Below are 26,081 nucleotides of genomic sequence, written 5' to 3'. Positions count from 1 at the left end.
GAATGAGTTTTTTATGCTCATTTTTAAGGTTAAAAAATAGGCATACAGTTTGGTCTCCGCCAATGTGAGCATTAATTAGAATGTACAGTAGAAAAGAAGCGGATTAATGAGAATCTACGAAAACGTGATCTGAGTCTTCTGTGAAATCTAATTATTTAGCGGCGCAAAAATGAGAAGCCATAGAAACGAGCTTTGCTGGCCATGCCTCTGTCTTCATTTCTCCACCTAAAAAATCGGTGGAAACCATTTTTATTAAGAGGAATGATAGATGCAAGGCCTAAAGAAAGGTCCTCAAATACATCCACGTCATTTCTCACGCAAAAGCCAGCTGTGAGATGGCTTTTTGCGAAATTGCCCACCAAATCCCAATTGCCAATATTAAAAAAAGGGATTTGCTGAGCTCCATTGCAAAAGGCTTTTTGCGGCTGGTCTGTTGCACATCATACCAACCACCTCGTGAATGGAGACAAAAGCTGTTGTCTCCATTAAGTCTGATGTGTGACAGACCAGCCGCGAAAACCCCTTTGCGATGGACGCTAGCAATTCCCTTAAAAAAAAGTTTATTCCGGAAGGAATTTGATTGTAAAATCCCTAAACCCTTCATAATAAATGAGCCTTCTTACTTTGAAATAAAATTTAATTCCCTCCAAGCCCTCAAGGCTATTTTCGTCTTTTTCCACGAGCCTATTTTTGTCTTTTTCCTCGAGGCTATTTTTGATTCCTTCCACAAAAAAAACAGAGATGGAGAGAAAAAAGCATTAAAACCAAACAAAGAAAAGCAAAACCCTCTTTAAACCATTTTATCCATCTCTCCTCACAACTGAAAAAGAAGCAACACGGTGATTCTGTGTGTTTACACATACACGGAAATTCTGGTGTAAGCGAGCTTCTTCCCATTTAAGAAGAGGAATTTTTTTTCCTTTGATAGGGGGGGCTCTTATGCATTAGTACTAGTGATGTTGAAGAGGCATGCGCACTTTAGCGACAAAGGTTTATGTTATGGTCTGAAGATTAGTGTCCGTACTGATGTTCAAGAGCAACAACCTCGCTGCGAGGATTTTTGAGCGTCAGATTAAGACTCCTCGACCTGGCACGAGTGTAATTTCTTCATATTCTTCTCCAATTTTATTCAAATCCCTCTTTTTATTTTTGTATTTCGCTGTTTCTTTCCTTGAAATTGTTTGGGTTTCTTTGGATTTTTGGTTTCCTTTGTTTGCAGGCCCTGTTTGGATTGCAAGAAAAACTTTTCTGATGGAATTTTCTTTTGTCAGGACTATTTTTTTCTTTCACAGTTTAGAGGGAAATGATATGATTATGGTTAGTTTAGGGAGATATTGTCATTTATTTGAGGCCCCTCTAAGTAAAAATTGAATAGGGTTGGTTCAAGTCATACTTTTTTTTTAATTTGTAGAAAAGTAAGAAAATTTAGAATCCAAACTTTTCCAGAAAATTACTGCTGTCCAAATAAGGCCTTTGTACAAAACCCAGAATTTCTTTTATATATATTGAGCATGCAATTGTCCATAAGCTTTTTTTTTATAATAACCATTTTTTTTGGTTAAGGTTGAGTATTAATCAGGCTTATGAATAATTCTACTATTTTTTTTTGTTCTTCATCATGGATTGGAAGATGCAATTCTTACTTAAACTTTGAATTAACTTTCATTGCTAACTTTTTGAACCTCTACCAATTTTAATCGAGCCATAGACCTGCTGAAAGCGAATAAAGTTAAATAATGAAGTTCATCTCATGGAATATTAGAGAGGTCAGGGAGTGTTAAGAAGAGAGCTGTTTAAGAATCAAAGTTAAGAGTGTGCTGGATGCTTCACTCCATATGTGGGGGTGTGGGTAGTGGAGGAGAGCTGGGAAAACAAAGAGGCAATAATGATTTTCTTACCAAAATTTGTACTTTTTAAGTAGAATGTCTCGAAGCCATAAATTAGGGGGGAGGTTGTTTAATTGCTTGTCAGGCTAGGAAGCATTGAGGTTGGAGGTGGATTTCGATGACGAGTAGATGCAGACGGCGGAGTTCGCAATCGACAATAGGCAAATATCTGGGTTTGGATGACTCATCGGAGACGTGGGATAATGCCAAAGAGGATCTTCTTACTTATGAAGTAGTTCTACGAGAGGGGCATGTTTAAAATAAAGTTGTTAAGGCTAAGGTTGTTATGGTTATCTCAAAGGAGCAAAGGAAATCAAAGGCGCTAGAATGATTAGCCTTTTGGGAAGTGTTTAACTTTGTCTATTTGGCTAAAGAATGTAATGTGACAGAGGGCCTTATCTCTTTGTTTCAGGGGATGCTTGTGGATGATTGGCAAATTCTTGATCGTGGGCCTTTTTTCTCAATGTTAGCGAATGAGGGCATATTAGGTTTCTTTCAGATATATCATGGGCTTTAGTCAGGGAGACACTTTCACATCTTCTTTTCACTCTTGTGGGTCAGAGGTCTATATCTGATCTTCATTTCAAGTTTTCAGTAGAGATAGGGAGTCAAAGGTTAAAAATCTGAAGATTATTTTGAGAAGGTTTAAGGCTTTCAGGCTGAAGAGTCAAACTGAGCAAGAGCATGATGGTGGGTATGGATATTTCAAATAGGAGTACGGATTGGATGGAGATGCTTCCTACAGGCCTACTTGGGCCTTTTTGGGGATAGGAACATGCTAATTAAAGTGACCCTTTACAACTGCCTACGCACATTTTCTTTATTTGCTATTCGCGCGCAGTCACAAGGTGTATGGATAAGCTGTAGAGATTTCCTACGGGAAGGGAAGGAGTAAGGGGAGATACTCAAGCACTTGCTAAGATGGGAAGAGGTGTGTAGATTGAAGAAAGGGTTGGAGGTTAGGGTTGGGATATTTGGTGATGACAACTAAATCTCTTAATGGGAAATGATTATGGAGATTTGGAGTGGAGAAAGATGCCCTTTGGAGTATGGTTATTGTAGGAAGATTTGGGGAAGGGCGGTATGTTAGATTGTTAGGTACAGAGTGAGGCTAGGGGAGTCAGAGATTTATTGTAAAGTTAGGAACCCAAGGATTAGGTTAAGGGTGCGAGGGGAATAGTATGCATTCTCGAACCTCTATAGGATTCTTAGAGATAAAGAGGCAAAAATTTTGGACAGTTACGAGAGGGTAGGGGAAGGGTGGTTGGGGGTGGGTTTTTCGTAGAAATCTTAAGAATGATGTGTTTCTATGTTTGCTAGATGTCTTTTCACTATCGGAAGAAATTTTTGTTTCTTATGTTGTGAGAGAGGTGTGGATATGGACATTTATCCCCTTGGTGTCTTTCAGCCAAGTCTTTTTCAAATGTTTTATTGACGGACAAGCCAAATAGAAATTTGGATATGGAATGGTTATAAGTGAGTTTCGGGTTGAAGACTTGATGGTGATTCTTCCAATATGATTGGGTAGCGTCTTAGGAGTCATGACCCTTGGTGGTTAGTGCACATTTTGAATGATATTTTCAAGATTTGTATTAGTATGGATGTGTTGAGGTTGTGGGAAGCGAATGATATGGCTGCTGTTACTAAAAAATGAGCCAATAGAGATGTATTAGTGGTGGAGCAAGCACTGCTCTTCCTGCTATTTCCTTTTTCTTTTAAAAAGGGAGAAAGTATTCTCGGTCATGGAACTAATCGCCATAGTCAGAAGACCCAATGTCAACTTGATAGGAAACCATTTCCATTTTGATTAATGCTTGTTGTCATAGTTGGCAATTTTTTTCCATTGCCTTAAACTTTTTACTTCCTGGTCTAATTGAAAACTCTTGCTGGCATGAATATGTGATACTATGACAGTAGATGATCATACATTTCATTCATTGTGTATATAAGCATATGAGACAAGAAAATGGTTGGTTCCATTCCTTACACCACACCAACCAGCCATGTCATTATGGTCTGGGAGATTATTTTTTCACCCCCCTGTAGGATTATGCGCCCCCCCCTTTCACGTGAATTGTGCCGGACTTCAACGCTTTTTGACGTCAAATAAGGGGGGGCGGGGGAGGGGGGCATAATCCTAAAGGGAGGAGGGGGGGGGGGGGTTGAAAAAATTATCGCACTTATGGTTTTTCTAATGGCATTCCCCTTGAGATTTTTTAACTGGACCCAATCCCTTTAAATTTGTTATCTTCAGATCATCATTGAGATCAGAAGTGACTAACAATATGTAGGACTTGTGCTCTTGAGAGAGGAGACTGGTCCATTAGTGGCTCTAGTTTGTAAGTCGGACGATATCTACATCTCCAAGGGTTGTTTGTGTTCTTTACCGTCGGGTATGGAGATGGGGATTTTATAGGAGTTTTCTAGGTTAAATTCTTCTATGAGATGTGGACTAGTTTCATTAGTTCAGCTGTGGGGCATTCTGTCTGCTTCTAGGCTGACTATTTTCCCTGGATGTCTTCTGCGATGAAATTCTCACACACGGACTTCTCATTATCAGGATTTTCTTTTCTCCCTAGTAGATTTGTGGTATGGAAAAGACGGAGGAGATGGTTGGCTAATTACTCATGCTTAATATTAGGGACATGCTATAAATTTGGTTTTTAAATACTCTTCATGACTTTTGATTGGTCATATGGGTGCTGTTTAATCTTTAATGTGGAAGAGCCTCAAGAAAGAATGTGGTGTAGTTAAAACCGTAGACAGTTTGGGAAAACCAACAGTACTAGTCATGCTGACATACATGATATCTTCAAATTATTTAGCTTTGGGTTCACTGATTTAGTTCGTCATATTTGACACAACGCTTCTCTACTCTTCTCATTGGAAGTTATTCTGTATAATATGTTAATTATATTATTGGTGCTGGCACCTGGCAGGTCCACCTTTCCAGGCAGTTCTATGAGAATTTGGTTCCAAGTTGTACAATATATGAGGTTGACTGCCCAGACCATTCTTTCCGCAAGTTCACAGATGATGGCCAATACCTTATAAGTTTCAGCAGAAATCATCAGGATCTGATCGTTTATAGACCAACGTGGCTCTCATTTTCATGCAAGGAAGAAAATTGTGACTCTCTTGATCTGCCCCCAAAATCAAAGAAGTTCGAAAGCTTTTTCACACAGCTCTACTCTGTAACACTTGCTTCCATCAATGAGGTTATTTGCAAGGACTTCTTTTTGTATGTGGAAAACAACCAATTTGGCTTGTTTGCTACTTCAACTCGACATATTCTAGATGCCACTGCTACTGAAGGAGCCATTCATGGAGTCCCGTCAATAGAAAAGATCACCTTTCACCTAGTGAGGTTTGTTTTTGGTAGATGTTTTTTCATGTATGCATAATCACAAACAATTCATTGAGAAAGAAAATCTTCTTCATAAACTACAGATTATATTGTAACCGCTTAAGGTCATTTTTTGTTATCTTTCTATGACAAGCTACTTTTACTTTGGTTTCTTTTCTTAATCAGATTGGAAGATGGAGCTATATTGGACGAGAAGGTTTTCCATAATGATTTTGTCAATTTGGCACATAGCATGGGGGTTTTCTTGTATGATGATTTATTGTCTATCATGTCCCTCCGCTACCAAACAATTCACATCCTCCAAATTCGTGATTCTGGAAATCTTGTTGATGTACGAGCAATTGGGGAATTCTGTCGGGAAGATGATGAACTTTTTCTCAGCTCACATGCTCAGGCAAGTAGAAAAAAATTTCTTTCCTTTTTCTAAAAGATAATATAAGACTTTTATTGGGAAATAAGGAAATGAAAATACATGAGAAGGAACTTAGGTGGCCCTACAAGAAACAAAAAAGAAAATGGAAAAATGCCACATTCCTCTTCTCAAGGGAAGCACATTTCCAATACATAAAACTTCTCTACTCCTCTCTTAACAAATTTTCTTTCTCATTGACACATCGAAGGGTATGCACACACGAAGGAGATAAACCCCTATTCAAATCATGACTTTCCAAGGTGAAATTTGTCAATCTCCCAGCTGTTCTGTATTTAGAGACCCGAATTATAACAAGGTTTAAATTTCAGTTTCGGTTTTGGTCAGCAAGAAAACAGAGACATTTTGGTTTCGGTTGAAAATTTCGGTGGAAATCTTGTAAAACCACTGAAATGTATGGAAACATATGCGAATGATAAATGTTTTAGATGAAACTTTGGGAAATGCTAGAATAAGCACAAATGCACACTTAAAAACCATTACATAATCAAGAAGGTCATCCATAATGGCTTAATCACATCGAACACCTAGTGACATGCATGTAAGGAATAGTAAAGTCAATAAAGAAGTACAACATAATGAATTATTCGCCCCCATTGGAGATTGGCGGTCGAGTACATTTCTATAATAATCCTCGTTTCATTTTGCTATTCAAAAAAAAAAAAAAAACATAATGAAGTATAAGAAAATGCAATGACCAGTCATCCCTCTAAGGACCCCACTTTAAGTAAGTACCACAAAGTTAAGAGGTAGTATTGGTCCCATGCCGATCTGATCCCATGCATAAAATACTATTACTTTGTGTGTAGTCCCTCCAATGATGGTGGATTCCTAATATCATTATCTACATTAATGAAATGAAATGCAAAGGAAAATGACTTACAAAAAAACATTTCCCGTTTCTATGCCTGGTTAGAGACTCATCGTTTGTATGATGCATAGTTTTAAAACTCCCTCGTGTCATCACCGACTCCTTTTTCCCTTGGTCGCGCTCCACGTTTTGTCCTACAGAGTCAATAAAAACTCCTTTGACCCTCCCGAGTTAGACCGCATCAACCGGGTAATTTGCCGCGTCAATCGAGTACTCGACCATGTCGCGCTGAGTTGACTAGGATTTTCTTTGACCGCATTTTGACTCGCATCCGCTTTTGGAAACACTGGTATGATGCATATGTTTTGAAATTTGAAATTCCCATAACTTTACATTGAAACATAAAGTGGGCACCTTTGATTCAGCTAGGATGGGCCGACAAAGTATGTTGACAAAGATATAAAATCTTAAATATTTTTCACATTTGCAACTGGTATTTGCACCATTACTTACACCATTTATATCCGAATGATAATTTATCTATAAATGCAACAAATCAAAGGTTGAAAAATCAAAGAAACATGTTTTATGGAAAAAATAAAAAAATCCAAACTTTTTAGGGTTTTCCAAAACTGTAACGATCTAGAATCTGAAACTGGATTGCTACGAAAAGAAAGAAATAACCTGCATAAAAATATGATTTAAAAGAAAAGAAAAGATATAACTAAGAACTCAAAAGCATTAGCTTGAAATCCAACTTAATTGCTGACATTTGTTACTAGTTCCTCCTCCGGAGGATTATTACCGAACCACGAACATCAAAGTTAAAGCGTTTCATAAGAGTTTGCTAACAAAGCATGAAAACAACTACATAAGCGGGATCACATCCAACGGTACCGAAAATAACAGTATTAGATGGTTCCACCCGTCAAGGCTAAGCAGCCTATCCAAAGAACACCGTACTTGCACTCTATGCATCCCCACGTTACCTGGACTCATCACCTTACCAGATTGCATAAGGACACACTCTGGTCCCTAGTTGGATGCATCACTTGACACCACACAGACTCTCCTCCATCAGAAGGAAGAACCAGAATAGGTGCCGAAGTGAGTTTTCTTTTCACCTCCTGGAAACTGCGCTCGCACTTCTCAGTCCAAACAAATCTAGCGTTCTTTTTCGTAAACTTCGTCAGTGGTCTGGTCAAGGTAGGAAAAAAAACCCTCTACAAATCTCCTGTAATATCCTGCCAGCCCCAAGAAACTTCTGATCACAGTAACATTTGTTGGCTGCTTCCACTTACTAACTACCTCTATCTTTGATGGATCGACAGATATCCCTTCCTTTGAAACCATGTGACCTAGGAATGTCACGCTCTCCAACCAGAACTCGCATTTAGAGAACTTAGCATAAAGCTGATCTTGCCTTAAGGTTCCAAGCACCTTCCTCAAATGCGCATGCTCGCCTCTGGACTTAGAATAAACCAAGATATCGTCAATAAAAACCACGACAAACTGGGCTAAGTATGGCTGATGTGAACACATACATGATTGGGTAAATGAATTTTGAACATTTTTGGCTCAGCAGTCACAAAAAATCAAATTTTGCAAAAATACTCCCCCATTGGGGGAACAGATAACATTCTTAAAAAAAGCATTTCTGTAGCACACTTAAATTAGAATTCATACTTTTTCACATGAAAGACAATATGTATGTTTCCTATGCCTAGCATACAAATAAGATATAAAAACAAGGTAACGAATGCACTTATTGAAGGAAGAATATGGAGCGTTTAAACCCCTTACGCATCATCAAGTGAAGAATGGAAAAGTGCCATCACCTACCTCTTCTGGTCGTTACAAAAACAGGATTTTTTCAAATCTCTCTAAGTTCTCAACCTATTTACTCTTTGGCCTCAAAGAAATTCCAATCTATCATATCTCTACTGATAGTTTCATCCATTATCTTGCAGTGCATGGCGATCTTGGAAAAAAATAAACAGGATGAGTTGTCGTCTACGAATCACATTGAGAGTGGGCTGCAACATCACCAACATACACAAGGGGGTTCATTCTTGAGTGGTATCAAGCAGCGTTTGCTTTCATTTATTTTCCATGGAATATGGAATGAAGAAACAGATCATACTCTGGTTGGTTGTTGAAATATCCACTCTTATTTTCAGTCGTATGTATTCATGGTGATGTCATAAATAAAATGTAATGTGAACTAAACCCAACCAATTGTTATTATCTCTGATCTACTCATCTACTAGTATTTTTTTTTTTTAACAAGTTTTTGATCTACTAGTTTTTTTTTTTGGAATGATTCTCTGATCTAATAGTATATGCACTTGGAACCTGGAAAATGTAATAAAGAATGAGAAACTTCAAATATCTTATGTTCATACGCTTTTCCATATTGTGCTTCTGCACTTTGGCATTTTAGCTATATTTTTCTGGAAGTGCTCATATTGGTTCATGTTTTTCATTTTTATATCAAAATCTTAACATAGCTTGCACTAACTACAAGGAACTGACTGCTAGCTTCTTTGTGATTTTAACTGCAACTTGTATTTATTTGGTTATGCACCCCTTTCAATATAGAAATGAAGTTTGACTTACATCACTCATTTCTATAAAACCCTAACTGTTTTCCATGGTTTCTGGGCTAAACTGAAGTTCGATCTAATCGAGTTGTTATGATAAATATGTCTAAGACAAGGTGTTGCTCCCTTTTCTTCAAGTTTTAAACTTTCGGGTAACATAATAGGGTCATAGGGTTGGCGTCAGAGGTCATATGACCACACATTTGGGCCGACGAACCCTATACTCTAGATCATATATTTTTATGTGATTTATGAGTATGTTTTGCGATTGTTTGAAGCTGTTTTGTTGATTTTCTATTGAGATTTCTCTAGAAATTTAACAAAAATTCACTTTTTGGGTCTAGGGCTTCGTGAGTTTATCCAGAGAAGCGATCTATAATTTTTAATGAAGAAGATTTGTCCGAATTGATATGTTTTATCTTGTGTGATTTCGTTATCTATTGAGGAGTATTGCAAATTTCTCCTCTTTAAAACCCCCTTTTCTTCTTTTTTCATGTGGAAAGTCCATTTGTTTTTGCCTCAGGTCGGGGCGACCAGTCAGGGAGGATATTTCAAACTGTTATAGGGGCCATTTGAGGATGTTCTGATTTCTTAGAGATGGAAGATGTCGATTGTTAGTGATTCCATGGTGTCTGCAGCTGGAAACAATGGTGATCCCATGCGTATTCATGGTGATACGATAAAGTTTGATTCCTCATGTTACCTTGAATTTTCCCAATCTACTAAGATGTACATTAGTAGGGTGCTTGGATACCTAACTAAGGTTTTAAATTTCAGTTTCAGTTTTGGTTGGAAATTTCTGTAGAAATACTGTAAAATCAAGAAAACATATGGAAACATATATGCAAATGATAAAATTTAAAGATGGAACTTTAGGAAATGATAGAATGAGCACAAATACACACTTAGAAATCATCAGATAAGCATGACAACCATCCTTAATGGTTTAAAAACATGAACACCTTGTAATATCCAGTGTCACATGTCTGATAGTCTATAAAATACTAAATTTCACATGTAACTCATATAAATATTTATATATAATATATGCACCACATTTTGCATGCAATTTATATAAATATAATTATGTAATACATTTTAATATAGTGCACCACTATTACACTTATAATTTTAGTTTGTGGATTTTGGTCGTTTCAGTTTTGGTTTCGGTGAGTGTTGAAATGGAAACACTTCATTCGTTTCATGTTTGTTTCGGGGGAAATTTAAAACTATGTGCCTAACTGGCCAGGTGAAGTAACCAATGGAAGATGAACCGCTTTATGATTAGTGGGATGTGAGAACTTGATGGTGATCTTGTGGCTGATCAGTTCTGTGCGGCCACATAATTATAGATGATATTTTTTCTTAAAGACTACACGAGAGTTTGGACAAGGTGGAACCAAAATATTATCAGTGGGTGGAAGAATGTCAAACATGAATTAGTTGAGGCAGGAGATTGCATTTTTGCAACAAGGTGAGAGAAGTCTGTCCACATATTATTCCATGCTTTCAGGGTCTTTGGGAGGAGCTAGATCACCATCTAGATCACCATCATTTGTTGGAATGAGATTGTGGAAAAGATGGAGAGTGGTATTGGAAACAAGTGGAAGAGAATCATATCTTCAATTTTTTCGTAGGGCTGAATGTAGAATATGAGTACTGGAAGAAAGCTATGCAGTCATCACTCTCATGACCACCCAACAACAAGTTCAAAAGGGAGAAAAAGTGGTAGTCAAAGAGCTGAGTTTGCATATGATAATGATAAATAAGGATGTGTTTACTGCTGGAAGACTCAGCATACTAGGGAGACAAGTTGGGAGCTGCGTGGAAGTCCTTAATCTGTCCAGCCACCAATGCAACAGCCTCTGGCTCGACAGTACACTTTTAGGATCTCCTTCTGCCAACTCTTACAATCATGGTTTCAAATTTCAGCTGAAATCCGAAATTTCAGATTTCGGTAGGGACCGAAATCTGTGAATTTCGGATTTGATTTCGGCCAAAATGGCCGAATTAAAAAAAAAAATCAAAATTTAAAACCTTGCTTACAATTCATCTGCTCCATCATCTGCATCAGACAGTTTCCCTACATCACAGTTGGATCGACTTTGTTGCTTGCTGAATCAATTGAAAGGATCTACGACTTCTTCTGTCTTTGCTCAGTCTGATATTTCTTCTGCTAGTCATGTGTGTGTGATCTCATCTAGTCCTTCGTGGATTATTGATTATGGAGCATTATACGTCATGAATAGTGCGTCTAGTCTCTTCTCTTCATAAAATTTGTTTTTTGGCACGGAGTTAGCTGGGGCTTCTTCCTCGAGTCCTGTCAAGCGGTTTGTCTATCTCTCGGACACAAGCTCTCCATTGGCTGTTTAGTTGAGTAGTACTGGTAGTCATTTTGTAAGCCCAATGATTCCCACCTTGGCATTCCCGTCTTATTTTGATGCTTCCAATACACAAGTGATTTAATATCACTAATGTGTTTGAATGTCTAAGTTGTAGATTATAATTTCGCTAAGACAAGATTGCTTGGATTAAGGCCAAGAAGCTCTCATTGGACCACATTCGGAAGGCCAAAGACATCGGAAATCCAAGAAGCTAGAAGACTTGAAGCATTGCAAGTGAAGACCATTTTAAGTCTTTTTTAGTTTGTATTGATCCAATCCTAGCTTAAGTTTAAGTGGCATAAATTAAGTAAATAAACACACACCGTAAATGTTTAAGTGATTGTCCTTGTGGTGTTCCAACACCTTGGAACCCTCATAACAATCCCAACTTGATGTAGAGTTGGAAGCCCAAAAACAAGAATTGAAAATCTGCTTGACATAGGCTTCTCGGAACTCCGAGAGAATTCTCGGAGCTCCAAGCTCGGAACTCCGAGAGATTCCTCGGAGCTCTGAGAAATGGTCCAGTAGCATTTTTCCAACTTCTGATTGTATTCCCGAATCTCCGAGGAATTTCTCGGAACTCCGAGAATTCTCTCGGAACTCTGAGAACACTATAACGGGAAGAAAAAAGAGCCGTTGGTGTTTTTTTCCAGAATTACAACTATGCCACCAAACGGTCATATTTTGGTTTTTCTATATATATGGGTATTCCCAACTTCCCAATTATCAATCCTAACACTCAAAAACTCTATTTGAACATCCTAAGAGTGATTCAAGCTTGTTTATGCCTCTCATCCTCTAAGATTAGGATTTGGATTATTAGGCTCAAATTTGTACATCTTCTACAAAGTTTGTAAACCCTTGTGAGGGATTTTTGTTCTTTCTTTCTTTATCAAGAACATTGTATTCGGGCGAGTGTTCGGAGAAGCGGAGCCCACTCTCCGTGGTGAGGATCGCCACCAAGGTTAAAGGCGGTTGTAATTGTAATCGGCACCGATCTTCGCCGAAGTTAAGAAGATCAAATAGTGAAGCCATCAACGGGTTTGGTTGGTGGAGTGGAGTAGGCCTCGCGTTTTGAGGACCGAACCACTTTAAATCTCGGGTGCACTCTCTCTTTTTCTCTTGCTCTACATTTGCATTGCACTTAGGATTTAACTTGCCGTGCTTAATTTTCATCTCTGATCTCTTAATCTTCAAAATTAGGTTTGAGTTTTCAAAAAGATTAAAACTTGTTAGGAACCTAATTTTACCTCCTCTTAAGTTGCCGTAAGAGTAAAGTACTCAGGACCACCCTTGGAATTTCACTTGGTATCAGAGCCTAGGCTCTTAAAAGATTTTCTTTTCTTAAAATCTTTGATAAATTTTTTTTTTTTAAATTTTAACAAGGGAAAGATCATAAGATCTTTGACAACTTTCTAATTGTGAAATGGCAAACAAAAATGGAACCGGACTTCCGGAAGGCCATTCCACAACTAGACCTCCTTTCTTTGATGGGTCAAACTATGGACATTGGAAGACAAGGATGCGCATCTATCTTCTTTCGATAGATGTAGAGCTTTGGCATATTGTAGAAAATGGTTACATTTTGCCTTCCAAGCCATTTGAAGAATGGAATGCTGTAGAGAAAAGGCATGCAAATTTAAATTACAAAGCTATAAACTCTTTGTTTTGCGCCTTATCTACGGAGGAGTTTAATAGAGTAGCTCTTTTTTATTCCGCCAAGGTTATTTGGGATACACTTGCCGTTACCCATGAGGGAACATCACAAGTCAAGGATTCCAAAATAAACTTGTTAAAGAGCAAATATGAAATGTTTAGAATGGGTCAAAACGAAAGTATTTTCCAAATTTATACCCGATTTTCTAAAATATCAAATGAATTAGGCAATCTTGGTAAATCTTATCCTACTGATCAGCTTGTGAGTAAGTTGCTTAGGTCACATCCTCCTTATTGGGATCCAAAGGTCACCGCCATCCAAGAATCAAAAGATCTCAAGATGCTAACTATGGAGGAGCTTGTAGGATCTCTTATCACTCATGAGATGCTCCTCACTAGCTGTCAAGAAGAGAAGAAGCCGAAAGAGAAAGAAAAAGAAAGTCGATCTCTAGGCCTCCAAGACGGACTCATCATCCTCAAATGAAGCCGATAGTGATGAGGAAGAAGCGTTAAGAAAATTTAAAAGCTTATTGAGAAAGAAACACAAAAAGGATAAAAAGAAGAAGAAAGAAGAAAATGAAGTAGAAGGAGGATTAAGGTGTTATAATTGCAAGAAGACGGGACACAAGAGACCGGAGTGTCCACTTCTCAAGTCATCTTCCTCGAAGTACAAGGGAAAGAAGGATTGGAAGAAGAACAAGGGTCTTGTAGCCGCTTAGGATGCTTCTAGCACATCGGGAAAAAGCTCAAGTGAAGGGGAAGCTAATAAGGATGATCTTTGCCTCATTGCATTCACCCATGAAGATGAGGTAAATTCTAACCCCTCTTGTAATTCATCAAGTAGTGATAGTGGAAACATATCTTATGATGAATTGTGCACAACCTTGCATTCTCAAATTTCAAAAAATAATGTTCTTAAAAAATCTATTTCAAAATTAGAAAATGAACTTGATGCTTTGAAAAATGAGTCATCTTCTTCCATATTTAAATCTCAAGTCCAACTTGAAAATTTTAAACTTGAGATTGAAACCCTTAAGGGTATTTTGGATGAGAAAACTTGCCAATTAGCACAATTTCAAAATGTGGCAAGCTCTTCCAAATCTTATGAAGATGAATTTAATGATTTTTTAAATCAAATAACACCTTCATAATGAAAATGAAAGGTTAAGATTATGTCTCCATGGATTCCTAAATGGTGACAAAATTATTGACATAATCTTGAAGAAGACTAGTCATAGACCTAATCATGCATTGTATGATAGGACTAGTCTATTTAACCCTCATGTTAGATGTCATTATTGTGGAATCAATGGTAATTACCAATTCCAATGTGCATCTAAAATTAGGGATTGTGGTGGAACCAAGAAGGCTTGGGTTCCCAAAGCCCCCATATGATTCTCTTCATATGTGCTTAGATTAGGGGCTAGCACTTAAAAATTGAATATCTTTTTATGGTTTGTTAAATATCCCCTCTTGTGTTGAATAAAAACTCTAAATAGGGGGAGTTTTATGTTTGTCTTTTTCCTTGAAAAAGGGGAGCTTAAAATTGTAAATTTGATCCATTTGTTTTTCTTTTACCCCAATCTTTTTGATTGATGCCAAAGGGGGAGAGAAATCTAGTGTAATGAAATATATGCATGCTTTTATTGGAAAATCTCTTGTGCTTGTCATCATAAAAAATGGGGAGATTGTAAGCCCAATGGTTCCCACCTTGGCATTCCCATCTTATTTTGATGATTTCAATACACAAGTGATTTAATATCACTAATGTGTTTGAATGTCTAAGTTGTAGATTATAATTGCGCTAAGACAGGATTGCTTGGATTAAGGCCAAGAAGCTCTCATTGGACCACATTCGGAAGGCTAAAGACATTGGAAATCCAAGAAGCTAGAAGACTTGAAGCATTGCAAGTAAAGACCATTTTAAGTCTTTTTTAGTTTGTATTGATCCAATCCTAGCTTAAGTTTAAGTGGCATAAATTAAGTAAATAAGCAAACACCCTAAATGTTTAAGTGATTGTCCTTGTGGTGTTCCAACACCTTGGAACCCTCATAACAATCCCAACTTGGTGTAGAGTTGGAAGCCCAAAAACAAGAATTGAAAATCTGCTTGACATAGGCTTCTCGGAACTCCGAGAGAATTCTCGGAGCTCCGAGCCCGGAATTCCGAGAGATTCCTCGGAGCTCCGAGAAATTGTCCAGTAGCATTTTTCCAACTTCTGTTTGTATTCCCGGATCTCCGAGAGAAATTCTCGGAACTCCGAGAACACTATAACGAGAACACTATAACGGGAAGAAAAAAGAGCCGTTGGTGTTTTTGCCAGAATGACCACTATGCCACCATATTTTGATTTTTTTATATATATGGGTATTCCCAATTATCAATCCCAACACTCAAAAACTCTATTTGAACATCCTAAGAGTGATTCAAGCTTGTTTATGCCTCTCATCCTCTAAGATTAGGATTTGGATCATTAGGCTCAAATTTCTACATCTTCTACAAAGTTTGTAAACCCTTGTGAGAGATTTTTGTTCTTTCTTTCTTTATCAAGAACATTGTATTCGCGCGAGTGTTCGGAGAAGCAGAGCCCACTCTCCGTGGTGAAGATCGCCACCAAGGTTAAAGGTGGTTGGAATTGTAATCGGCACCGATCTTCGCCGAAGTTAAGAAGATCAGATAGTGAAGCCATCAACGGGTTTGGTTGGTGGAGTGGAGTAGGCCTCGCGTTTTGAGGACCGAACCACTTTAAATCTCGGGTGCACTCTCTCTTTTTCTCTTGCTCTACATTTGCATTGCACTTAGGATTTAACTTGTCGTGCTTAATTTTCATCTCTGATCTCTTAATCTTCAAAATTTTGTTTGAGTTTTCAAAAAGATTAAAACTTGTTAGGAACCTAATTTTACCTCCTCTTAAGTTACCGTAAGAGTAAAGTACTCGGGACCACCCTTGGAATTTCACTTGGTATCAGAGCCTAGGCTCTTAAAAGATTTTCTTTTCTTAAAATCTTTGGTAAATTTTTTTTAAATTTTAACAAGGGAAAGATCATAAGATCTTTGACAACTTTCTAATTGTGAAATGGCAAACAAAAATGGAACCGGACTTCCGGAAAGCCTTTCCACAACTAGACCTCCTTTCTTTGATGGGTCCAACTATGGACATTGGAAGACAAGGATGCGCATCTATCTTCTTTCGATAGATGTGGAGCTTTGACACATTGTAGAAAATGGTTACATTTTGCCTTCCAAGCCATTTGAAGAATGGAATGCTGTAGAGAAAAGGCATGCAAATTTAAATTACAAAGTTATAAACTCTTTGTTTTGCGTCTTATCTACGGAGGAGTTTAATAGAGTAGCTCTTTTTTATTCTGCCAAGGTTATTTGGGATACACTTGCCGTTACCCATAAGGGAACATCACAAGTCAAGGATTCCAAAATAAACTTGTTAAAGAGCAAATATGAAATGTTTAGAATGGGTCAAAACGAAAGTATTTCCGAAATTTATACCCGATTTTCTAAAATATCAAATGAATTAGGTAATCTTGGTAAATCTTATCCTACTGATGAGCTTGTGAGTAAGTTGCTTAGGTCACGTCCTCCTTATTGGGATCCAAAGGTCACCGCCATCCAAGAATCAAAAGATCTCAAGATGCTAACTATGGAGGAGCTTGTAGGATCTCTTATCACTCATGAGATGCTCCTCACTAGCTGTCAAGAAGAGAAGAAGCCGAAAGAGAAAGAAAAAGAAAGTCGATCTCTAGGCCTCCAAGACGGACTCATCATCCTCAAATGAAGCCGATAGTGATGAGGAAGAAGCGTTAAGAAAATTTAAAAGCTTATGGAAAAAGAAACACAAAAAGGATAAAAAGAAGAAGAAAGAAGAAAATGAAGTAGAAGGAGGATTAAGGTGTTATAATTGCAAGAAGACGGGACACAAGAGATCGGAGTGTCCACTTCTCAAGTCATCTTCCTCGAAGTACAAGAGAAAGAAGGATTGGATGAAGAACAAGGGTCTTGTAGCCACTTGGGATGCTTCTAGCACCTCGGGAAAAAGCTCAAGTGAAGGGGAAGCTAATAAGGATGATCTTTGCCTCATAACATTCACCCATGAAGATGGGGTAAATTCTAACCCCTCTTGTAATTCATCAAGTAGTGATAGTGGAAACATATCTTATGATGAATTGTGCACAACCTTGCATTCTCAAATTTCAAAAAATAATGTTCGTAAAAAATCTATTTCAAAATTAGAAAATGAACTTGATGTTTTGAAAAATGAGTCATCCTCTTCCATATTTAAATCTCAAGCACAACTTGAAAATTTTAAACTTGAGATTGAAACCCTTAAGGGTATTTTGGATGAGAAAACTTGCCAATTAGCACAATTTCAAAATGTGGCAAGCTCTTCCAAATCTTATGAAAATGAATTTAATGATTTTTTAAATTAAATAACACGTCTTCTTAATGAAAATGAAAGGTTAAGATTATGTCTCCGTGGATTCCTAAATGATGACAAAATTATTGACATAATCTTGAAGAAGACTAGTCATAGACCTAATCATGCATTGTATGATAGGACTAGTCTATCCAACCCTCATGTTAGATGTCATTATTATGGAATCAATGGTGATTACCAATTCCAATGTGCATCTAAAATTAGGGATTGTGGTGGAACTAAGAAGGCTTGGGTTCCCAAAGCCCCCATATGATTCTCTTCATATGTGCTTAGATTAGGGGCTAGCATTTAAAAATTGAATATCTTTTTATGGTTTGTTAAATATCCCCTCTTGTGTTGAATAAAAACTCTAAATAGGGGGAGTTTTATGTTTGTCTTTTTTCTTGAAAAAGGGGGAGCTTAAAATTGTAAATTTCATCTATTTGTTTTTCTTTTACCCCAATATTTTTTATTGATGCCAAAGGGGGAGAGAAATCTAGTGTAATGAAATATATGCATGTTTTATTGGAAAATCTCTTGTGCTTGTCATCATAAAAAATGGGGAGATTGTAAGCCCAATGGTTCCCACCATGGCATTCCCATCTTATTTTGATGATTCCAATACACAAGTGATTTAATATCACAAATGTGTTTGAATGTCTAAGTTGTAGATTATAATTGCGCTAAGACAAGATTGCTTGGATTAAGGCCAAGAAGCTCTCATTGGACCACATTCGGAAGGCTAAAGACATCTGAAATCCAAGAAGCTAGAAGACTTGAAGCATTGCAAGTGAAGACCATTTTAAGTCTTTTTTAGTTTGTATTGATCCAATCCTAGCTTAAGTTTAAGTGGCATAAATTAAGTAAATAAACACACACCCTAAATGTTTAAGTGATTGTCCTTGTGGTGTTCCTACACCTTGGAACCCTCATAACAATCCCAACTTGGTGTAGAGTTGGAAGCCCAAAAACAAGAATTGAAAATCTGCTTGACATAGGCTTCTCGGAACTCCGAGAGAATTCTCGGAGCTCCGAGCCCGGAATTCCGAGAGATTCCTCGGAGCTCCGAGAAATGGTCCAGTAGCATTTTTCCAACTTCTGTTTGTATTCCTGGATCTCCGAGAGAAATTCTCGAAACTCCGAGGAATTTCTCGGAACTCCGAGAACACTATAACGGGAAGAAAAAAGAGCCGTTGGTGTTTTTGCCAGGATGACCACTATGCCACCATATTTTGGTTTTTCTATATATATGGGTATTCCCAATTATCAATCCCAACACTCAAAAACTCTATTTGAACATCCTAAGAGTGATTCAAGCTTGTTTATGCCTCTCATCCTCTAAGACTAGGATTTGGATCATTAGGCTCAAATTTGTACATCTTCTACAAAGTTTGTAAACCTTTGTGAGAGATTTTTGTTCTTTCTTTCTTTATCAAGAACATTGTATTCGGGCGAGTGTTCGGAGAAGCAGAGCCCACTCTCCGTGGTGAGGATCGCCACCAAGGTTAAAGGCGGTTGGAATTGTAATCGGCACCGATCTTCGCCGAAGTTAAGAAGATCAGATAGTGAAGCCATCAACGGGTTTGGTTGGTGGAGTGGAGTAGACCTCGCGTTTTGAGGACCGAACCACTTTAAATCTCGGGTGCAGTCTCTCTTTTTCTCTTGCTCTACATTTGCATTGTACTTAGGATTTAACTTGTCGTGCTTAATTTTCATGTCTGATCTCTTAATCTTCAAAATTAGGTTTGAGTTTTCAAAAAGATTAAAACTTGTTAGGAACCTAATTTTACCTACTCTTAAGTTGCCGTAAGAGTAAAGTACTCGGGACCACCCTTGGAATTTCACATTTTCATTCTAACTAGACTGGGTTGTGGCACATTCTGTTTCGTCATCTTTCATTCTCACGTTTGAAGTTATTATTTCCTAAATTATTTCAGTCAATTGAATTGGGTAGTTTTTAGTGTGAAGTTTGTCAAATGTCAAAGCATTGTAGAAATTCTTTTCTTTGAGTATTAATAAAGGTACTCCTTTTGATATTGTTCATTTTGATGTGTGGGGCCCCATCCCGGTTACCTCTATGGATTGGTATCGTTACTTGTTAGCCTTGTGGATGATTTTTCACTCAATACTTGATTGTCTCTGATGAAGACGAGGGATGAAATACCTAGGATTGTTAAACTATTCCATAAGATGGTACTTACTCTATTTGAAAAGAAGATAAAATATTTAGATCTGATAATGCAAACAAGTTGCTTGAAAGGGAACACTGATAGCTTACCTTGAAGAGAACTTCGCTTATCAAAGTAGTTGTGTTTATGCTCAACAACAAAATGGATTTAGGGGTTTAGCCTCAGCCTCTAGCTCAATTGGTAAAGACTATTCTTCAACCATGTGGTCGGAGGTTCAATCCGAGCTTACCTACGCAAAAAATAATAAAAAAATGGATTATCGGAAAGGAAAAATAGTCAGGCAATTGGGAGTCGGATGATCAGTTTAGTTATTTAAGGTTTGACTGTGTGGCATGATATATTGAAATTATCCCAAGTTTTTAGTAAGGGTATCCAATTCAAAGTATACTCGGGGGATCGTATTAGATTTTGGTATGATGCTTGGTGCTCACCCGACCCCCCTATGTACCTATATCCAGAGTTATTTGTTGTTGCTTCTTCGAAGGAAGCCTTGGTTCGTGACTGCTTTGTTCGTGAGGGGGAGGGGTGGTGTGGAAGCCGGCTTTCAGGAGAATTTTTTTTGATAGAGAGCTGGAAGCTTTCTCACAGCCTATCGAGTTGCTAGAATCTTGCTGCATTAATGGGTCGGACATCAGAGTTTGGAAATTGGACTCATCTGGCTTCTTTTCTGTTAAATCATTCTACTCATTCAGTTCCTTGTATTGCACAGCCTATCGCAGCAAAGGTGTGGAAATTCCATTGTCCACCAAAAGTGTGTATATTTGGGTGGGCGGCAAGCAGGGATAGGATTCAAACTATTAATTTCCTTCGCAAGCGGGGTATGTGCTTGGTGGATCATTGCCCCTTATGCTTGGAAGATATCCATTGCAAAGTTGCTAGAGAAGTATGGGGTAACATTTTAGTGAGATTTGGTATTAGTTGGGGATGTGATTCTGTGTTGGCAGTTGGTGCCAATGAAGAATTTGACTTCTTGCTACATGGTGGGTGTTATGGAAGTAGCAAAATTCAAGGGTATTTGAGGGATCCATTAGATCGCCTTATCAGCTATACATTAAGACCATAGCTCTTACCATCTCTTGGGCGAAGAGCTTACCTACCTTTCGCTTTGTCTCCGCTTTTGATTTGTGGGAGGGATGGAGGTTGTTTCAGTGGAGAGAGTCGATCACAGATTGTACAAAAGTGGGAAACTCCTCCGTTTGGTTTGATGAAAATCAATTTTGACAGTTCCAGCTTGGTTAACCCGGGGCCGGCGGGTATTGGTGGCCTTTGCCGCGATCATAGAGGAGAGACTGTTTGGGCCTACTCGGGGCCGATTGGGGTGTGTGACTCAAATGAGGCGGAAGTTAGAGCGGCATACCAGGGTATTAAACGGATTGTCATTGTCAGAGAGCTTCTTCACTCTACTATTGTGGAGGGGGATTCGCAAAATGTGATCAGATGGCTTCGTGGATCAGTGGTACCACCATGGAGATTTTGGTCGTTATTTGATGAAACTTCTGATTTAGTTGAGGGATTCTCCATTGTGTTCAACCTTGTTCGTCGAACTGCTAATAGTGAGGCGGATTCGTTGGCTAGATCTGGAGTTGAGAGGTTGGGATTGGAGTGCTTTGATTTTTTGCCTCCTCGAGGTTCTTGTAATTTTTATCTTTATTTGTATTTTTCCCTTTTGTTCTTTGAAGGGTGACTTTCTCGGTCTTCCCTATCTTATTAATACAATTGGCTTACCATTCAAAAATAAAATAAAAATAGACATCTGTTGGAGGTGCTGGAAGTGACATTGGGGGTTGCTTATGACTTATGAGCATTGGAGTACTATGGTTTTGGCCCGATGCAGTATTGGAAGCAACATATTTGATATATCATATTCCATCTAGAGTTATTAATCTGAAATCTTGTATCCAAGTTTTGTGTCTGAATGGTCATTTTTCCATTCCTCGGTTTTTTGGATGCCTTTGTTTTAACCGTATTCTTGGTCCAAATTATACAGAACTGGATCCCAAAGCTATTCAGGGTGTCATCCTAGGATATTCGTCCACACTAAGGTTATTAGTCTTTTGATCTTATCTCAGGGATCAGATTTGTCTCCATGGATGTTACTTTCTTAGAGTGTATTCCTGTTTTTTTTCTCCCTGGGAGCCTCTCTTCATAGATGTTACTTTCTTTGAGATGCATCACAAGGTGTTGCAAGTGTATTCTAGGAGACACAAGAGCGTCATGGACCTCCTTGATGAGTCAGATCCTTTGTAACCAAGTCCAGTTAATGGTGTTGAGCCCACCAGTTCTTCTATTCCTGATGTTACCTCTTTTCTTTCTTCCAATGATTCTACCTTGCCATTGCCTTACTAAAGGGAAAGCACACATCTACTCTTCGTCCTATTTTTAACTTTGTCTCTTATGATCCCTTATCTCCATACCGTGCTTCTGTGTTCACTGCTTCTTGTATATCTATTACTTCTTGTTTGAAGAGTCTAGTTTGATCGGACGGGAGGCAATGCCAGAAGAGATGATGGCCTTGGTGAAGAATGAGACTTGGGATAATGTGGATTGACCAAATGGAAAGAAACATGTGGGCGGCAAGTGGCTCTTTAACATAAAGAATAGGGTCGATAGCTCGATAGAGAGGTGCAAGGCCATACTTGTGGCCAAGGATTACACACAAACATATGGAATGGGTTATCGGGAAACCTTGTTTTTGTAGCAAAGATTATCGTTGGCTGCACATCTCTCATGGCAGTCGTACCAACTAGATGCCATAAATGCATTATTTGAATGGAGAACTTTTGGAAGTTTATATGACTTATCCTCCAGGAATTAAGATTTTTGACAGTGAAGGATGGATAAGTTGGGCTACTACCAGAGTCAGTCATACTGATCACCACCTCTTTTTAGTGAGAGAATTACATTGACTGTATCGAATGCCTGTAGATGAGACTCTGGTAACATGAAATTCTCCTCCTAAGTTGAGATAATTGATGATATTTCCAAATAAAGAATTTGAAATCATAGACTTGGGACAAATTGGATATTTTTTTGGGTATTGAGTTGCAAGGTCCAAGCAAGGTTTTAAATGTCGGTTTTGATATGCATGTTGGTCGCCACAGAAATTGGAATATGTTGATTTCAGTCATAGATTTCAGTGGAAATCCTGAAAAATCATGGAAGTTTGTGGAAATCCAAGCAAATGATGGAAAATTGAGATGAAACTTCAGGAAATGCTAGAATACACTCTAATGCACAATTAGAAACCATCACATAAGAAACCATTCATAATAATTTCAGTCACAAATATTGTATCGAGAATCTCTTGGGAACTGTATATCTCGGGGGGATTTTAATTTTTTTTCATTACTTTTGGGTTTATATTGGGAAAAAACTATAAAAATAGAATATTAAAAAATGGGAAATGATTTCAGCGCTACCATGTTTTGATCATGATGCGCGAAGCATCTTTACATTTAGTATTTAAAGTGCTGTCGGGAGAATATTACAGTTATCAAAAAGCTCTTACAAGCCTTTAAATACTTAACGACAAGATGCGTCGCGTATCTTTATCAAAACATGGTAGTGCTGAAATTATTTCCCTTAAAAAATATATGAAAATGTATAATTCAAGAATAAAAATATCATAAAATTATCGCGATACTTTCTGAGTTAATCATAAAAATGAAAATATCGCAGCATTTTCTAAAATCATGGGATTAATTTGGGATTTTTTCGCTTTATCAAAATGTCGCCATAAAATCGGAGATATGTGTGAACAACTGACCATGAATGGCTTAACAAGATCATAACACCTAATGACCTACGTTGTTGCTCATGTCTGGAATCATAAGATCCATTCTAAACTGGAATTTATACAACCACATATACATGTGCTTCAAATAGAGACAAACTGTAGGAGAAAAGCCATTACATTCATTATTCATAAATAAAGTACAATATAATGAAAAAGTACAATGTAATTTGAAGAATTTTCCATCAAAAACAAATAAAATAACTATTTTTCGAAATGAAAAACATGAGACTCGATTTTCTCTGTGTTTTTTTTTCGAAAAAAAATCTGACTCTGTTAATCGTTAGATTGGAAAGAATAAGTCATGAAAGATTAGAAGCTAACATCCTTATATGATAGGAAATATAGTTTCCATTTTGTATAAATTTTTCTAACAAAAATAAGTAAAATAATTAGGTTTGGATATGAAAATAAATCTAACTTCAATTAGTAGACCGGGCAATAACTCATAGAATAAAACTAGAAACTAACTTGTGATATTAGTTTTTTATTCGAAAGTATACTTTTTTTGTCAATTTTTAAATCATAAATCCCCGAAAAATAAAAATTGCTTCCACAATCCATGTGTAAATGCATCAAATCAACAATTAGTTGATCAAAAAAGTGTTTGTGATTGTTCCAGAAGAAATGAAACAAAAGATACGGTCACACAAGGGTAGATTGATACAATAGGATCCAAGTCGGTTCAGTGAGGGCGACCGCGAAAGTCACCGACAGGAATATTCACCTGTTGTCCATCAACTACGCCTTTCGGCCTGATCTTAGATGAAAGCGGCAAGACGAAAGACTGTTGCATCACCTTTTGCAGTGAAAATGGCATTCTACATCAATTTACTACCCGCGCATGGTGGATTCACAATCCACTGCCTTGATCCACTTGGCTACATCCGCCCCTTCGAATATTTCTCTCTTTACTTTACCTTTATTCGGCAGACGCATTTTATTTGGCAGTTTTCTGGGCTTTTACCAATGCCGGTTCGGCAAGTTATGGAGATGATAGACATTCAACTACTGGTTATTGTACCTTTGTGGGAGGTAATTTAGTTTCTTGGAGGAAGAAACAACCTGTGGTTGCCAAATCAAGTGTAGCTAGCACCCATGGGGTTACTAAGTTACTTTGGCTAAGGATTCTTCTATTAGCCTATATCGAGGTTTTAAATTTCGGTTTCTGCTAAGGATTCTTCCTTAGCTGCTTCTCTCTTGGTCCCTTCTTTCTTGATTTTTATGGAGGTCAAGTCACTACCTTTCCTGGTTCTTTTGTGGCAGATGGCTTAATATCCATTAATGATATCTTTTTTTTTGGAACTTTGAAACAAATTGCACATATTGTCTTGCTTAACTTATACTCATGTAGGTTCTTATGCTTGCTCATTACTTGTTTGTGGCTGTAAATAGATATTGTGGGAATGGAACAACTTCATATTCGAGATGCTTATGTTTGATATCTTTCAAATAGGTTTGCTTGTTCCTGACCGCAATGTTGTTAAAAATCATATGAATTACAATTCAAATCCTATGCTTTGTGCTGAATTCTGCTCAAGTGATTAAGAGTTCAGAATTCACTTTGAAGCTTATTCGGCAAAAAATGTATGATTTACTCATCTGGAAAAATGTAGAGTTCTGTGATAATCAATAGTTTCCAATCAAAATATCTTTATGCGTATACCATCAGGTTGTCCTATTCCATTTAGGCTTTCATTCTGATTTTAATTTCCATACCTGCTCTTATAATTCCTACTCTTGTATGTAGATGTTAAGATATGAAATATCATTCTGGACTGCACTATATTTCTTGTTATCTTTTCATTATTTCTCAAAAAGAAAAGAAGAAAAGAATAAAAAAATCCAGAGTGCACTATCACCAAAAAACTGGTCAGCGTCTTTCAAATGTTTTTTTGTTCTCCTAATAGTTCATTACTGCACATATCGATATGGATGCCATCCATGTTACAAATTCACAGTAAATTTTGATGTGGAATGTTTAGAGTTAGGACATGGCTTTGGCCACATTTCACCTTCCTTGATACACGTACTTTTTTATTTCATTAATATTCCAAACAAATTAACAAAAGAAAACTCAAGATTTATGATCCGGTTAATTCTAGCCCTCTAAGGGTTTCATGATCCGTTTTGATTTTCAAAATATTATAATCAATGTGCAATCTTGTTACTGTTGCAGAGGGTCCAATCACTGAAGAAGAATTTCTATTTCCATTTTCAAGGTTATGTTGACCTGATCATGTGGAAGGTATGTCTGTGGCATGTATTTTGTCCTACTATTTCTGCTTAGAGCTTCATGTGATTTCTCTGAAGATGATCATGTGATTTCTCTGAAGATGCTGCTCAATTGTTTGAAGCACCAATCAATTTTCAGTTTATGATATTTTTGAGGACTTTCGGCGCTCTTTTTTTTTCCTTATTTTTATTTTTCTCTTGAGGTGTTTCCTGCAGTGCATTAGACGGATATTCAAATTTAGTTACCATGGGTTTGTTCTCTCACCAGCCTTCTTTGTTTTTTTTGAATGGTAAAGA

The 26,081-nt window shown here is 37.5% G+C and overlaps 1 protein-coding gene across 3 annotated transcripts in view; it reads left to right on the top strand.

The window, feature by feature from the left end:
* The first annotated feature begins 738 nt into the window (after positions 1–738).
* The window catches only part of DET1 (light-mediated development protein 1 / deetiolated1 (DET1)), a 39,091-nt gene continuing 13,748 nt past the window's right edge, over positions 739–26,081 (top strand). The window contains exons 1-5 of one of the 3 annotated variants that reach the window (XM_077377203.1): positions 739–1,098; positions 4,826–5,253; positions 5,419–5,647; positions 8,465–8,641; positions 25,729–25,797. In XM_077377203.1, the coding sequence (XP_077233318.1) occupies positions 1,027–1,098; positions 4,826–5,253; positions 5,419–5,647; positions 8,465–8,641; positions 25,729–25,797 (975 nt within the window). In that variant the 5' untranslated portion in view covers positions 739–1,026. The remainder of the gene's footprint in view (positions 1,099–4,825; positions 5,254–5,418; positions 5,648–8,464; positions 8,642–25,728; positions 25,798–26,081) is intronic. The other 2 variants (XM_077377186.1, XM_077377194.1) reach the window with 2 other exon arrangements.

The sequence above is a fragment of the Tasmannia lanceolata genome, unplaced genomic scaffold, assembly GCF_043159265.1.
Source record: "Tasmannia lanceolata isolate RefF3 unplaced genomic scaffold, GAP_Taslan_0.1 ptg000002l, whole genome shotgun sequence".
NCBI classification, from domain to species: Eukaryota; Viridiplantae; Streptophyta; class Magnoliopsida; order Canellales; family Winteraceae; genus Tasmannia; species Tasmannia lanceolata.
Note: the sequence above shows the minus strand (reverse complement) of the source record. Positions and strands in the feature narration are given on the sequence as shown.